Genomic DNA, 14,926 nt, shown 5'->3' on the forward strand with positions numbered 1-14,926 from the left:
AAAGGGACGTCCATGTTTTGATGTGGACGTCCTCGCAAAACGTCCCGATCTTTGGGCGGGGGAATCCGTATTTTCAAAACAAGATGGATGTCCATCTTTCATTTTGAAAATACCATCAGGGACGTCCAAATCCTGAAATTTGGCTGTCCCTAGTTTTGGTCGTTTCTGATTTTTGGCGATTAATCGAAACCAAGGACATCCATCTCAGAAACGACCAAATGCAAGCCATTTGGTCATGGGAGGAGCCAGCATTTTTAGTGCACTGGTCCCCCTGACATGCCAGGATACCAAGGGGGCACTGCAGTGGACTTTATAAATTGCTCCCAGGTACATAGCTCCCTTACCTTGTGTGCTGAGCCCCCCAAGACCCACTCCCCACAACTGTACACCACTACCATAGCCCTTACGGGTGAAGGGAGGCGCCTAGATGTGAGTACAGTGGGGTTGTGGTGGGTTTTGGAGGGCTCGCTGTTTCTTCCACAAACATAACAGGTAAGGGGGGATGGGCCTGGGCCCGCCTGCCTGAAGTGCACTGCACCCACAAAAACTGCTCCAGGGACCTGCATACTGTTGTCATGAACCTGAGTATGACATCTGAGGCTGGCAAAAAATATTTTGAAAGATATTTTTTGAGGGCGGGAGGGGGTTAGTGACCACTGGGGGAGTAAGGGGAGGTCATCTGGTCATTTCGGGCACCTTTTTGTGCCTTGGTCGTAAGAAAAACACGACAAGGTAAAGTCGTCCAAGTGTTCATCAGGGACGTCCTTGTTTCTTTTGATTATGGGTTGAGGACATCCCAAGTATTAGGCATGCCCATGTCCTGCCTTCGCTACGCCTCTGATACGCCCCCTTGAACTTTGGCCGTCCCTGTGACGGAAAGCAGTTGGGGACGTCCAAAGACGGATTTCGATTATAACGATTTTGACGACCCTGTGAGAAGGACGCCCATCTTCCGATTTATGTCGAAAGATGGGTGTCCTTCTCTTTCGAAAATGAGCCTGATAGTCATCTTGGTGGCAATTCTGTACATTGGTGCTTCAGTCTAGGTGCCCCAATGCTTTATGCTTGGCCCAATTCTATAATGGCATTTTGGTGCCAAGATTCTGTTTGTAGAATACTGGCGTAAGTCGGCATTGTGACGACAATGTTTAGGCATGTCAATAGCAGGCCTAAATTAGTGCGTCTAGATGCACCAAGTGATAAGCTTAGTTTCATGGTGTTCTATAAACTACGTGCATACCTGGGAGAGACACTCATGGTCCGCCTATGCTCTGCCTATGTGTACCAGAGCCCGACTGAAAACAGGATCTTCGGTTTCTGCCAAAACCGAATCTGCAACTGAAATTAGCTGATCGGTTTTGGCAGAAACCAAAGCTGAAACCGAAATTGCCCCCCTTCCCCTCCTGCTGGCAGCAGCCCTCTCCTGTTGGTGGGTAGCAGGTGCAGGAATGTCCCCACTCGCTCCTGCATATGATTGTCTTCAGATCAAAATGGCCGCCGGGACCTCCGGCAGCAGTCTGGCAAGCCATTTTGACCTGGAGCTGGCCGTGTATAGGGGATGCTGCTGCGCCCGCTACCCACCAACAACAAGGTAGGCCAAGAAGAGGACTGCTGCTGAGAGGTCGTGTTCAGAAGAGGGGGAGGGCTCTTTACGGTCATGGGAGGCGGAGTCAGGAGGGGGGCTGCGTTCATAGTTTGTGTTACAGCCGAAAATGCACAAGCATTTTTGGCGAAAACTGAAGTAAGGTCGATAGTGGATTTCAGGCCAGTTTTGGCAGTGAAACCAAAGTTCAGTCGGCCTCTAATGTGCACTAATGGCACTTACTGCTACCTTATAGACTAGTGGCCTTCCACTTAAAAAAATTTTTTTCTGCTTTCTAGCTCTGTCTAGAAGGTTAAACTGTCTACATGACACAGCTTCCTGGTGCTTAATGCCTTTATTTAAGTTTTATTAACTGCCTTTATGAAGAGTTTCAGCCATGCCGTGAAAGTATGAATGAATGAATGTATGTATGGTTACAGACTTGAGTGAGTCCAGAAGAGAACACAAATGGTGGCGATTTTTTTTAAAACTCATTATACCTCCTGTATAAATGTATAGCAAGACCACCCTTTGAGTACTGGTCACGCCATCTCTTAAAAGAATACAGCTGACCTAGAAAAACACAGAGAGGCAACAAAAATGATTATGGTGATGGAACAGCTTTCATATCGAGAGAGGGTAAACCGACTAGAGGCCATCAAATGGAACAGTACTGAGCAGGGGGAAGGATAAAATCACAAGCTGTATGGAACAGGTTAATAGGAAATCATTATCTTGTTTGAAAAACACTAGGGCATGCCGTGAAAATGAATTTTTCCTTTAAAAACTGTTAATGCTTGAGAGAGAGTTGTTCCCCCCCCCCCCCCCCCCCCCCCCAGTCAACACATACTTAAGCTGTGAAATTTTGTGCTGGGGAATGATATCAAGGCATCTTGCTAAGCTGGATTTAAGAAAAGGTTAGGCTGCTTAGGAAAAGTCGTAAACACATATTAGGGAGACTTGAGGAAGTCCACTGCTTGTCCCTGTCAGTGAGTAATAAGAAATTGATGTACTTTTTGATACATGCTTGGTTACTTCTATTAACTTTTACTCTCATTTAATTCTATTTGTTTCCACTGTATTATATACGTAAATCAGAGCTTTACAGGCGATACAGTACAGTTGAACCTTATTAATAACACGGCCTGCAATAACATGAATCCGCATATAATTAATTATGTCTTGGCTATTCCCCCCCCCCCCCCTTTTTTTTTTTTTTGTTTGTTACATACAACTTTTGCATCAAATCAGTTTTTGGATCAATTGTGTTCATGTTCCATTGACCTCGATATAACACGACTCCACGTTTAACGCAGTGATATTTTATGGTAGGGCCGGCTCAACCCGGTAAGCGAGGTAAGCATGGCAGGGAGGCGCAGACCTCTGGAGGGCGCCGCCGCGCCATGCTTACCCTCTCCGCTTACCTCAGCTCCCGGACCCCGACAGCAGCCTAGCCTTCGGTTTCCTGCTCTGGTACCCGCGCCGCCCTGGGGGCTTTAAATCTTGTATTTAAATTTACCTCCGACATCGCAGCAGCTGCGCAGCGTCAGTGAACGCGCTGCCCGTCTCCAGCCTTCCCTTCACGCGTTCGTTCCCTCAGTGTCCCGCCTTCTTCTGACATCATTTCCTTGCGAGGGCGGGACACTGAGAGGGAACGAACGAGCGAAGGGAAGGCTGGAGACGTCGGGCAGCGCTTTCACTGACGCTGCGCAGCTGCTGCGACGGAGGTAAATTTTAAATGCAAGATTTAAACCAGAGAAGACTCAGAGGATGGGCAGGTGGACATGGGAGCGGGAGGGCAGGGGAGAGAGAAGCATTGATCGATGGACATGGATGGGAGGGCAGGGCCCAGGGAGAGAGGAGAATTGCTGGATATGGATGGATGGAGGGGGGCAGGGGAGAGGGGAACATTGATGGACATGGATGGGAGGGCAGGGGAGAGAGGAGAATTGCTGAATATGAATGGATATGGATGGATGAAGGAGGGAATGGGAGAGAGGAGCATCGATGGACAAGGATGGACATGGATTGGAGGGCAGGGCCATGGGAGGGAGGAGAAATTGCTGGGCATGGAGGGGAGGGCAGGGGAGAGAGAGGAGAATTGCTGGATATGGATGGATAGATGGAGGGCACGGGAGTTGCTGGACATGGGTGGATGGAGGGGAGAGGAGAGTTGCTGGACATGGATGGAGGGGAGGGCAATGGAGAGAGGAGGGTTGCTGGATATGGGGAGGATGGAGGGGAGGGCAGGGAGAGAATTGTTGGACATGGATGGAGGGAAGGGAAGGGAAGACAGGAAGGAGATGCACATGGATGGAGGGGAGGGAAGGGAAGACAGAGGAAGGAGATGCACATGGATGGAGCGGAAGGGAGAGAGAAGAAATGCTGGGCATGGATGGAGGGGAAGGAAGAGAGAGGAAGGAGATGAGATGATGGAAAAGGAAGAGAGGAGAAAAACTGCACATGGATGGAGAAAATAGGCAGAAGCTGGATCCACTGGACAGTCAAGTCTGCGGAGGACCCAGCTTTTACTTATGGATATAGAGCAAGAAATGAAGAAGAAAGGCGGAAAGTAAAGAAATAAATGGAAAAAAAGCCCTGGAAACGGAGTTAAGAGGACAGATAGCAGCAGAATCAGATACTAGGCCAGCATGATCAGAAAAAGAAAGTCACCAGACAACAAAGGTAGAAAAAAATCATTTTATTTTCATTTTAGTGTTTGGAATATGTCCACTTTGAGAATTTACATCTGCTACATTTGCTGTCTCATTTTGCAATGTATAGCAATGTGTTTCTGCTTTTCTGGTATTGTGCTGCATACAGAGTCAAACTTCTTAGGATTTCAGGTTAATTTTTGAAGACGTTGAAGAGGGGTTATCTCTGTTCTGCATGTGTGACTGCAAGGCCAAGTGTCTGAATAGGGGATCTGTTAGATTCTGAGATTTTGCTAACACATTATTTTTCAGAGTTGGCAAGACTGTCTGTTCTCATAATTCATGGTCTGTATGCTAATTTGGTTTGTGTCATTTTGAGTATAATGGAGCTGTAACAGCTTACAGAAATTATGATAAAAACAAAAAAAAAACCCACAAGTTATTTTTCTTCTATATTGGTGTAATATTTTCAATGATGTCATGGCTGGTAAAAGGGGTGTGACTACTGTAGTGGCGGAGCCATAGTGATCCTGCCCCTGGATGGGTAGGGACGCTGACTAATAGGCTGCAGGAGGGCGCCGAAACCCTAGGACCGGCCCTGTTTTATGGAGCCCAATCATAGTGTGATATCGGGGTTCCACTGTTAAAGTTGAAAATGTAAATGAAATAAACCTGGATTAGTCACAGCCAAAAGATGAGCTGCTAGGCTGAATGACCCAGCATGATATTGTTAAATGTGCTTCTGGTTGCGTTGAAATTTAGAAGTACCTAGCCAGCTTTGCTACCTATAATATCATATAGATGTGAAAAAATCTTCATTATTTGCCATTGGATGTAATTTCTTGTAGCTTCAGGAGGGAAAAAAATTACAGTGAAGCAACTATGGGGCATGGTACAGGTTAGAGCAATATGGTTTACAGTAGAAATAGCAAGGTGGAAATCTTCCTGTGCCTCAGGTAACACATCTCTCTATATAAAACACACCTCCAACGTTCTAATGAAGCCTCACTTACCCAACGTTCTAAAAGTGAAGGGAGTGAGATCGCTTTGTGTCTGCCCCGCCCACGCGTCAAACGTGATGACGTTGAGGGCGGAGCAATGACACTCAACCAATCGCATCACTCCGCCCTCAACGTCATCACGTTTGACGTGAGGGACGAGCACACATCGAACACACACGTTGCTAGGGACTTTTGGAGGCTTCAAAACAAGTACGCCGCTTCCCCTCGCCACCCCCCCCCCCCCCAAGGTCGCCTATTCAGTTCGACGCTTCCACTCTCCAAACGCCCGCGAGCGAGGTCGCTGCTTCCCCCATTCCCCCCCCCAAAGGTCGCCTCTTTCAAACACAACCCCCCCCCCCCCCGAGTTCGCAGCTTCCTCTCTCAAGCCCACCCCCCCCCCCCCCCGAGGTTGCCGTTTCACATATCCACCCTCCCCCCTCAAAGATCGCCGCTAATCTTAACAACAACAAAAAAAAAACGAAACACAGCCTTCAGCCATTGGCTGTCTGCGCTGCAGCCACTCATCTCTCACTAGCCCTGGAGCACAGGAACACGAACTTCAAAACAACTTCCTGGTACCTGCGCTCCTACGGAGACAGAAAGAGGAGAGAGGAGCAGCAGCACAGCACACAAATCAATGCATGAATGCTGCATGCACTGCCTGGGAGGCAGCACAGAAAAGAGGGAGGAGGGCTTGGGGGAGGGACAGCAGACTGATGTTGACGGTGAACACAGGGGGAGGAAGAGGAGCACAGAACGGGAAGGGGAATGCGCCACGTGCTTAAAACACTCACACACACACCCACTCTTTCAAACACATACACTCACTCTGAGGGGGGGGGGGTGACCTGGAACTTGGAGGGTGACTGGGGCGGTGAGAGGAGGGTAAAGAAGAGCGGCACGGTAGGGGGAGGGGAATGCACCACCTGCTTAAAACACTCACACATACACAGAAACACACACACTCTTTCAAACACACACACTCTCTCCCTCAATCACTCACACACAAAGTCTACATATATCAAACGCACAGTCACATTCTTATACACACACTCATTCTCACACACACAGCCTCACTCTGTCACACACACTCTCATATTCACGCAGTCTCTCTCACACACACACTCTCACGATGAAAACCATGCTAGCGCCCGTTTCATTGGTCTCAGAAACGGGCCTTTTTTACTAGTCTATAATAATGCAGTGATAGTCCTGTGATAAAGGATGCTTCAGAGTTGAAAATCACAGACCTCTTAGCTACAGACAGAAGAGGATAATGGAAGTCCTGTGCTTGGAGGCTGTGCAACCCCAGTCCTCCCTCCCCAACCCCCCCCCCCCCCCCCCCCCCCGTCCATGCGATGAAGCTACAAGGTAGTAAATTTAAAACGAATTGGAGAAAATGTTTCTTCACTCAACGTGTAATTAAACTCTGGAATACGTTGACAGAGAATGTTTTAAAGGCGGTTAGCTTAGCAGAGTTTAAAAAAAGGTTTGAATGGCTTCCTAAAGAAAAAGTCCATAGACCATTATTAAATGGACTTGGGGAAAATCCACTATTTTTGGGATAAGCAGTATAGAATGTTTTGCACTTTTTTGGGATCTTGCCAGGTATTTGTGACCTGGATTGGCCACTGTTGGAAACAGGATGCTGGGTGTGATGGACCTTTGGTCTTTCCCAGTATGGCGATACTTATGTACTCTTCAGGCTAGTTGAGGGGGTTCCCAAACTGCAAATCTGATCTCATATTCATTGATGATTGAAGATGTGCTCATTTGCATGCAATTTTCCTTTCATTTGTTATTTCGAAATCATTAACTTCTTCCATGGATCTAAACACTTATTATGTTTTTTTTTTTTTACCGGGACTTTAATGCATCGGGCCACTCAGATAGGACAAAATAGAGAGACTTCTTATTCCCCTGTGGATATGAGAAAGAGAGCAGACAAGTAATTTTAAACTTATGGCATGGAAGCTGCTGAAAGTGGTGACTAGATTTTGCATTTTAGTTTTCTTAATTTTGAAAACGCAGGTGCTATGTGGATTCGGAGTGGCAGCGCTGCTTGATGTACAGAAAAGGTATCGCATGCCTATTTCACCCCATTTTCTCTTCGGTCTTCCTTCACAGTAAACGGATGCTGTGTGATGTCCTCATCGTGGCTGAAGATGTTGAAGTCGACGCCCACCGTGTTGTCCTCGCGGCCTGCAGCCCTTATTTCTATGCAATGTTTACAGGTACCATTTGGTTTTTGCACATTTTTGATGTATCATTTTATTGCCAGCTTCTACCTTACATTTCACTTTTCTTAAAAACTGCATTTCAAATATATAGACAAAATATTTTTGGGTCCTTTTATTAAGCTATGGTAAAAAAAATGGGTTTGGTGTGTTCTAAGGTGGGACTTTGCTTCGTGCTAAGCCAATTTTTACTGTGGTGGGCAAATGGGGATTTTTTTTTTTCACTTTTATATTTGCAGGTTGTGCATTAATGTTAGCACATGGAAACTGCAAATAATTAACACAGGAGCACTTATTAACTGTCTTCCTATTTAGGAGGCGTTAAGGACTCCTGGATTAACCAGTTGCATGCACTAATGTGAACATGCTGGCTAGTTGGCACTTCCCACACCCATTCCCTGTCCATGCCACGTCCCCACTCCCCTCCCCAAAAATAATTTAGTTTAGGGCTTAGTGCACCTTAGTAAAAGGGCCCCTTTATTTTGCATATTTATCAATAAATGCAAACTAAATTAAACAAATTAAAGCGTATCACAGTTGGGGATAGAAAGAAGATAATTTTAGAAAATATAGAAAAAGGGGTGGGAGGGAAAAACCCCAGAACCCAGCTGCCAGGCGATTTCCTATCTCAGGACTCTCTTTTCTTATTAAATATTGCATACCAAAGGAAAATGACTGTTCATTTTATCAATCAGACTGCTGTCCAGAAAAGGAGTGTCCATAAAAATGAATTTGTTCCTCTGATGATAGGTAATTCACTTGCAAGGATAGTTGCCCTGTGCCCCCATACTAAAGGGGCCCAAACCTAATCAAAGTAAGAGGAAAGTTGCCTGTGTGACATTTTGGGGGGGGGGGGAGCTCCCCTCCTTAATTTCTGTCCTGAGCCTTCGCATGTCTTAACGCTGTGATGCTTGCACTAGGGTTGTCTTTATTAGAAACTAGTAAAAAGGGCCCGTTTCTGCCTGAAATGAAACGGGCGCTAGCAAGGGTTCCCCCCCTCCCTTCGTTGCTGTCTCCCGCTCTCTCCTCCGAGTCCCACGCCCTCCTTTCCTCCCCTCTGAGTTCTAGGCCGTCCTCCCTCCCCTCTCCCACTCCCCTGTAACTCACCACTTTGTCCATTAGTGTCCTGGTGTTCTGCAGGGCCCTGCGGTCATCCGCCACCTACTTGTGGTGCTCCAGTGCCAAATGGCAGACGGAGATCCAGATTCACCATTGCAGAGTTTGTGTATGATGATGTATGTGTGAGTTAGAGACAGAGAGACTTTGTTTTTCCATGGTATAGTTTGTGTATTAAGGGGGGTGGGGGGAGTGTGTGGGTGTGAGTGAGAGAGATGCTGTTTCTCCATGGAAGAGTGTATGTATGATGGGGAGGGGAGTGTGTGGTTGTGAGTAAGAGATGCTGATTCTCCATAGTAGAGCTTGTGTATTTATTGGGGGGGGGGGGGTGTTGTGATGTGTGAGGGAGTTGCGTGGTGCTTGGAGGGGGATCTGCGTAGATGGGTTGAGGTTGTGAAAGTGAGGAATCGTTCATGTCATGTTTGTGTTGTCTGTCATTTGTTGTGTTTTTGTCGTGCTAGAGTGTGTGTGTATGTGTGTGTGAATGTTTGTGGGGGGGGGGGGGGTGTGTGGATGGTGAAATGTGAGGGAGTGGCGAGGGGGTTTTGAAGGGGGGGGTTTGCGTTCCTGTGGTGATGGGTTGAAAGTGAGGGATTCCTCTGGTCATGTTTTTGGTGTGTGTTCTTTTTTTTTTATTTTTTTATTTTTGGTGCTACACAGTGTGTGTTTGTGTGTGAATGTTTGGGGGGGTGGCGGTTGTGGAACTGTGAGGGAGGTGGCTGTGGGCTTGGAGGGGGGGGGGTCAGGGGCTTGGAGGGGTCCAATTGAAAGAGCTGTAGATGGACAAAGAATAAAGAACAGGTTTGGTTGCTTTATTTTGAGTACCGTATTTTTCGGACTATAAGACGCACCTTTTTCCCCCAAAATTTGGGAGGAAAATGGGGGGTGCGTCTTATAGTCCGAAGGTAGCGTTTTTGGATCTCCGTCCCGTACTTACACGATTCCATGTTCCCTGGTGGTCTAGTGACGTCGGGGCAGGAAAGAGCCCCCTCTTTCCTGCCCATCGCGCTGCACTCCGTGCTCCTCAATGCTTTCTGACGGTCTCGGCGAGATTCACGGCGGCCATTTTGAATCTCGCCGAGACCGTCAGAAAGCATTGAGGAGCACGGAGTGCAGCGCGATGGGCAGGAAAGAGGGGGCTCTTTCCTGCCCCGACGTCACTAGACCACCAGGGAACATGGAATCGTGTAAGTACGGGACGGAGGTCCAAAACTCGGACAAGACGCACCGGAGCACCTAGGTTTTAGAGGAGGGAAAAAGGAAAATTTTTTTTTTCCTATTTCCCTCCTCTAAAACCTAGGTGCGTCTTATGGTCCGGTGCGTCTTATAGTCCGAAAAGTACGGTATGTAGAAATGACGGCTTGGCGGGAGAGTGGAAACAGAGATCAACCAAATTGGCTTCCTTGCTTACAGGGAGCTAAATAGGCTCACGGTGTGTTGCAGCGGTGGTGAGGGCTTGGAGGGGGTTCTGGGGTTTTGAGGGTGGTCAGCGTTGGTTGGGGGGCGGGGTCGGTCCCTCACAGCGCCTTTCACATGCGTGTGAAGGCGCTGCAGCAGAGGTAACAGCTGATCGTTTCCTTTCGGGCCTCCCTCCTTCCCTCCGTGTCCCACAGGGAGGGAAGGAGGGAGGGGCGAAGTGAAACGATCAGCTGTTGCGTGCTGCAGGGCCTTGACACGGAGGTCAGTGGCGTTGTGAGGAGCCGGCCAGCATTCCGTTTGCAGACGGAGAGGGATGAGTGGAGGGGGGAGCGGCGTTGATGACGACGACTGCGATTGTGGCGGGGCCAGGATTCATAGGTTGAAGCCATCTCTCTCTGGCCGTGTCTCTGCCCTTGACATAATTACGTTTGACGCGAGGGCAGGCCAAGGAGACATGGGCAGAAAGAGATGGCTTCACCACCACAAACCCTTCAGGGAGTGACGTCAGATGTCTTTAGAATGTGTCTTCAGAACGTTGAGGGTGCGTTTTATTATAGTAGATGTGTTACTTGATGTAGTAAGAGAAATTCATTGTGTCAGTAATGCAAACTTCAAAGCATTGTACAGGACTGGAAATGGTAACTGTTCAAATTATTTATGTAAGAGAGATAGGAAGGTGACATGAGCATATTTTATTTGCAAGGCAACCTACTGGTTCTTGATATATCGAGTAAAATGTATGCACCTGTGCTTGGTAGAGCTGTAGACTGTTCTTTGAAAGTCAAGACCTGAAATTACTTTTATGGAATGCTGTAAAGTGGGTGCAGATCTTGCTGGTGTTTCTCACAGGAATTTGAAGAGGACCAGAGCTGAAAACTAAACAGTAAATCATGATTATGTGAACCTGCCCTGCTACCTTCTGAGTGCAATTGCAGTCATTACTTTTTATTAAAGCCGCAGGAGCATTTGGCAGCCATGTAATAGTTGAGCAGTAGGTCATTGTTTAAACCACTTGGTTAAATGTTCTCTATTTTTTAATATCTAGGCTTTCTAGTAGAATTTCCTTCCAGATTTCTTCACTGCATCTAAGTTTTCCTTCTGCAAGTGTGGTTTTCAGGATTTGCACAGTATAAAGATGTATAGGAGAGGTTAGAGCACACTTGCCTCCATTGCATACAACTCTCTATCTTGCATATTTATTGTGGATATCCTGAACACCCTTTGACTGGGGGTGTTGCACATCTTACTTAAAGAAAATCTGGCCTAGAACCAGTGCTTTTTTTGTGTCGGTACGCAACGGTACGGCGTACCGGCACCTTTTTTTTTTGCTCCCCCCGCCCCGTGCGTCCATGTCCCCCACGTAGTGCCAGCCCCCATTTCCGGCCGCTGCTGCTTCTCCTGTTGAGCAGCAGCGGCCGCTACACAAAGAAAAAGATTTTTTAAAAAAACTTCAAACCTGGCTGAAACGCGGCACCCCGGCACTGTAGACAGCCATTAGGCATTGGCTGTTGCCCCGCAGCCGCTCCTCCTCTTGCCTCTACGTCACTACGCTCCTCCGGGGTTTTCCTCCAGGGGCAGTGACGTAGAGGCAAGAGGAGGAGCGGCTGCGGGGCAACAGCCAATGCCTAATTGCTGTCTACAGTGCCGGGGTGCCGCGTTTCAGCCAGGTTTCAATTTTTTTTTTTAATCTTCTTTTTCTTTGTGTAGCGGCCGCTGCTGCTCAACAGGAGAAGCAGCAGCGGCCGGAAATAGGGGCTGGTGCCGCGTGCTTCGCGACTTCGCGCCGTTCGCGGGAAACTTGGCAGGGAGAGGGAATCCAACAGAGGGAAGGATTGGGGAGAGAGAGAAAGAGGGAAACCAACAGAGGGAAGGATTGGGGAGAGAGAGAGGGAAACCAACAGAGGGAAGGATGGGGAGAGAGAGGGAAAAACAGATGGAAGGATTGGGGAGAGAGGGGAAAAACAGATGGAAGGATGGGGAGAGAGAGGGAAAAACACAGATGTAAGGATTGGGGAGAGAGAGGGGAAAACAGATGGAAGGATGGGGAAAGAGAGAGGGAAAACAGATGGAAGGATGGGGAGAGAGAGGGAAAAACACAGATGGAAGGATTGGGGAGAGAGGGAAAAACAGATGGAAGGATGGGGAAAGAGAGGGAAAACAGATGGAAGGATGGGGAGAGAGAGAGGGAAAACGGAAGGATAGGGAGAGAAAGAGGGAAGACGCTGGATGGAAGAATGCAGAAAGAAATAGGGGAGACACTGGAAGGATGGGGAGAGAAAGCAGAGCTGCTGGATGGAAAAGGGGAATAGAGAAAGACTGGAGAATAAGAGGAAGGGGCATGGGGAGAATAAGGGTGAGGAAAAGATGAAAAGCCACAGGTAGATGAAGGAAATTAAAGAATGGATAGTAAGAATGAATTAAATCTGGTCAGAGAGAGAGCCTGAAAAATATTGAAGAAAGCAATGAAAAAGGAGACAAAAATGACAAATGGCACAGAAGAGTTAAGCGAAAACAAAGAAAGGAGAATCACAGACTGGGACCAATATGGAAAGAAAAACAGTCACCAGACAACAAAGGTAGAAAAAAATCATTTTATTTTCATTTTAGTGTTTGTAATATGTCCAATTTGAGAATTTACATTGGCTGTCTTATTTTGCACTGGGTATACTGGAGCTGTAAGAGCTTACAGAGATTATTTATAATGAAAAAAAATCACGTTATTTTTTTCTCCTATAGTACTGTAATATTTTCAATGATGTCTGTTTATATGCGCCATGGCTGGTATAGGGGGTGTGGTTAATGTGGGTGTGGCTATCATAGGGGTGGAGCCATGTGTGGTGACCCCGCCCATAATGAGTACCGGCACCTTTTTTTCTACAAAAAAAGCACTGCCTAGAACAGAGGAAGGATATGTTAATGAGTAATGCACAAGAAGCAAAAACATTTTTCAGTGGGAAGGAGATTTTTTTTATTTTTGTTACATTTGTACCCCGCGCTTTCCCACTCATGGCAGGCTCAAAAGGTCACATGATGAAGCGCAGATGGGTAGATTCAAGTGTAGGAAATATTTCTTCTGAAATGTGGTGGATACATGCAACAAGTTTACTCAATGGAGGTTGTGGAGGAAAAATTACAAACATTGAGAGTACTGAATAGGCGATGGGTGGGATAGTAAACCCCTAATAAACTTGACCCCTAGTGGTGGGGAAGTAGATGGTGAAGTCTGAGTTCAAACAATATGCAGTAACATATTTTATTTTATTTGTTTGTTTTATTTTTTATTTATTTATTTGTTGCATTTGTATCCCACATTTTCCCACCTATTTGCAGGCTCAGTGTGGCTTACATTGTACCATTGAGGCGTTCGCCAATTCCGGTAAAAACAAATTCTTCCTTGTCATCAAGCAGATGAAGCCATTACGTATGGGTTGTGTCCATCAACCAGCAGGGGGAGCTAGAGAGCACTCAACTTTTCACAGTGCCTCATGGCCAGCCAGCTACACTGCCTCTTCAGTATTCTCTATCTCCCCAAGGAGGGTGGCTGCAGCTTCTTCGAGCTCCATGAAAAATCTGCCTGGGGGTGGCTCCTGGCTTGCCAGTTGTTAGCCGGGTTGTTAGAGGCTATAGTAGCTTCACTTTGAAGGCACATAGGTTAGCCCTTTCCCTGCCTTACCCATGCCCCCGTGGATGTGGACATATTAACTTGCTTTTCCCTGTCCTTTCCCACTCAGTGGATGCAGGCACATTGGTTCGCCTTTCCCTGCCTTTCCCACTCATCTGAGCCTCCGGAGTTCTTATTACCTCTGCTTTCCTCACAGTGTTAAAAAAAAAAAAAAAAATGGAACAGAGGTTTCCATATCATCAGGCTGATCAATCCATAGACTGGTGGGTTGTGTCCATCTACCAGCAGGTGGAGATAGAGAGCAAACTTTTGCCTCCCTATATGTGGTCATGTGCTGCCGGAAACTCCTCAGTATGTTCTCTATCTCAGCAGGTGGTGGTCACACACAGCAGCAGCTCTGGCTAGGCCTCCAAGCCTAATTTTTAGGTTTTGTTGAGTGCCTGGGGTTGAGGGCTCTTCTTGAGCAAGTGCAAACCTGGTGGCGCCAGGTCCCTCCTTTTCTCCCCCCTCCCGCTGGCTCCGTTAAAAAAAAAAAAAAAAATTTTGAACGTCCTTAAAGGCGTTTATTTCGACGTTTATTTAAACGTTCATTGCAGCTACTCACTGGGACACCAGGTCGTTACAGCTCGGAGCGGAAAGCAGGTAATTTTTACCTTTTTATAGCGGGCAGGGGGTTCCCCGATTTATCTCCACGTGGCATATGGCGTCGGAGGGCGAGGGCGTAAAGAGTCGCTCCCCGGATCGCTTGGGCGCTTCTAGAGGGGATGCGGGGGTCTTAAAGTCTGATTCGCCCTTGTTGGGTGACAGTTTTGTGACCGATGAGTGTCCCGGTCCTTCCTCCGGTGTGGCGGTTTTTCCCGCCATAAACGCCCATCCCCCGCTCCTCGCCTCCGCCATCTTGGCCGGCCACGCGGCTCGGACGGCTTCTTCTTGGGCCGCCCTTGAGGTAGGAGACATTAATGCCATGAACGCCCTTAATTTGGGCGACGGCACAAAGGCGGCTAAAATTAAGCGCCGTTTTTCCCGCGCGGCTCCTTCGCGGAGTGTCGCGCCGGACGCCATCTTGGATGCGCAGCATGTCTCTCCCCCGCTCTTGCGAGCGCCGGTTGAGGGTGCGTCTAGGGCTGTTGCCCAGGCTGCGGAAGTGCACAGTCTGGGGGGTTTCTCCCCCGAGTTTATTTTGCTGCTGCATCAGGCCTTCCTTATGCAGAACGCTGCCCCTGCTCCCTCGTCAGGTAAAGAGGTTGAGGCCCCCGGAGGTAAACGCCCTCGGGTTGATTCCCAGGCCTTGGAGG

At 47.8% G+C, this 14,926-nt stretch overlaps 1 protein-coding gene across 3 annotated transcripts in view; it reads left to right on the top strand.

Annotated features, from left to right (window-relative positions):
* Positions 1-14,926, top strand: part of KLHL3 (kelch like family member 3) — a 145,457-nt gene that overhangs the window by 41,556 nt on the left and 88,975 nt on the right. For 2 of the 3 annotated variants that reach the window (XM_030212861.1, XM_030212864.1), the window contains exon 3: positions 7,365-7,471. The exons of the other annotated variant lie outside the window; for it this stretch is intronic. In XM_030212861.1, coding sequence (XP_030068721.1) covers positions 7,365-7,471 — 107 coding nt within the window. The remainder of the gene's footprint in view (positions 1-7,364; positions 7,472-14,926) is intronic. 3 annotated transcript variants of the gene reach the window in all.

Source organism: Microcaecilia unicolor, chromosome 8, assembly GCF_901765095.1.
Source record: "Microcaecilia unicolor chromosome 8, aMicUni1.1, whole genome shotgun sequence".
Lineage (NCBI taxonomy): Eukaryota > Metazoa > Chordata > Amphibia > Gymnophiona > Siphonopidae > Microcaecilia > Microcaecilia unicolor.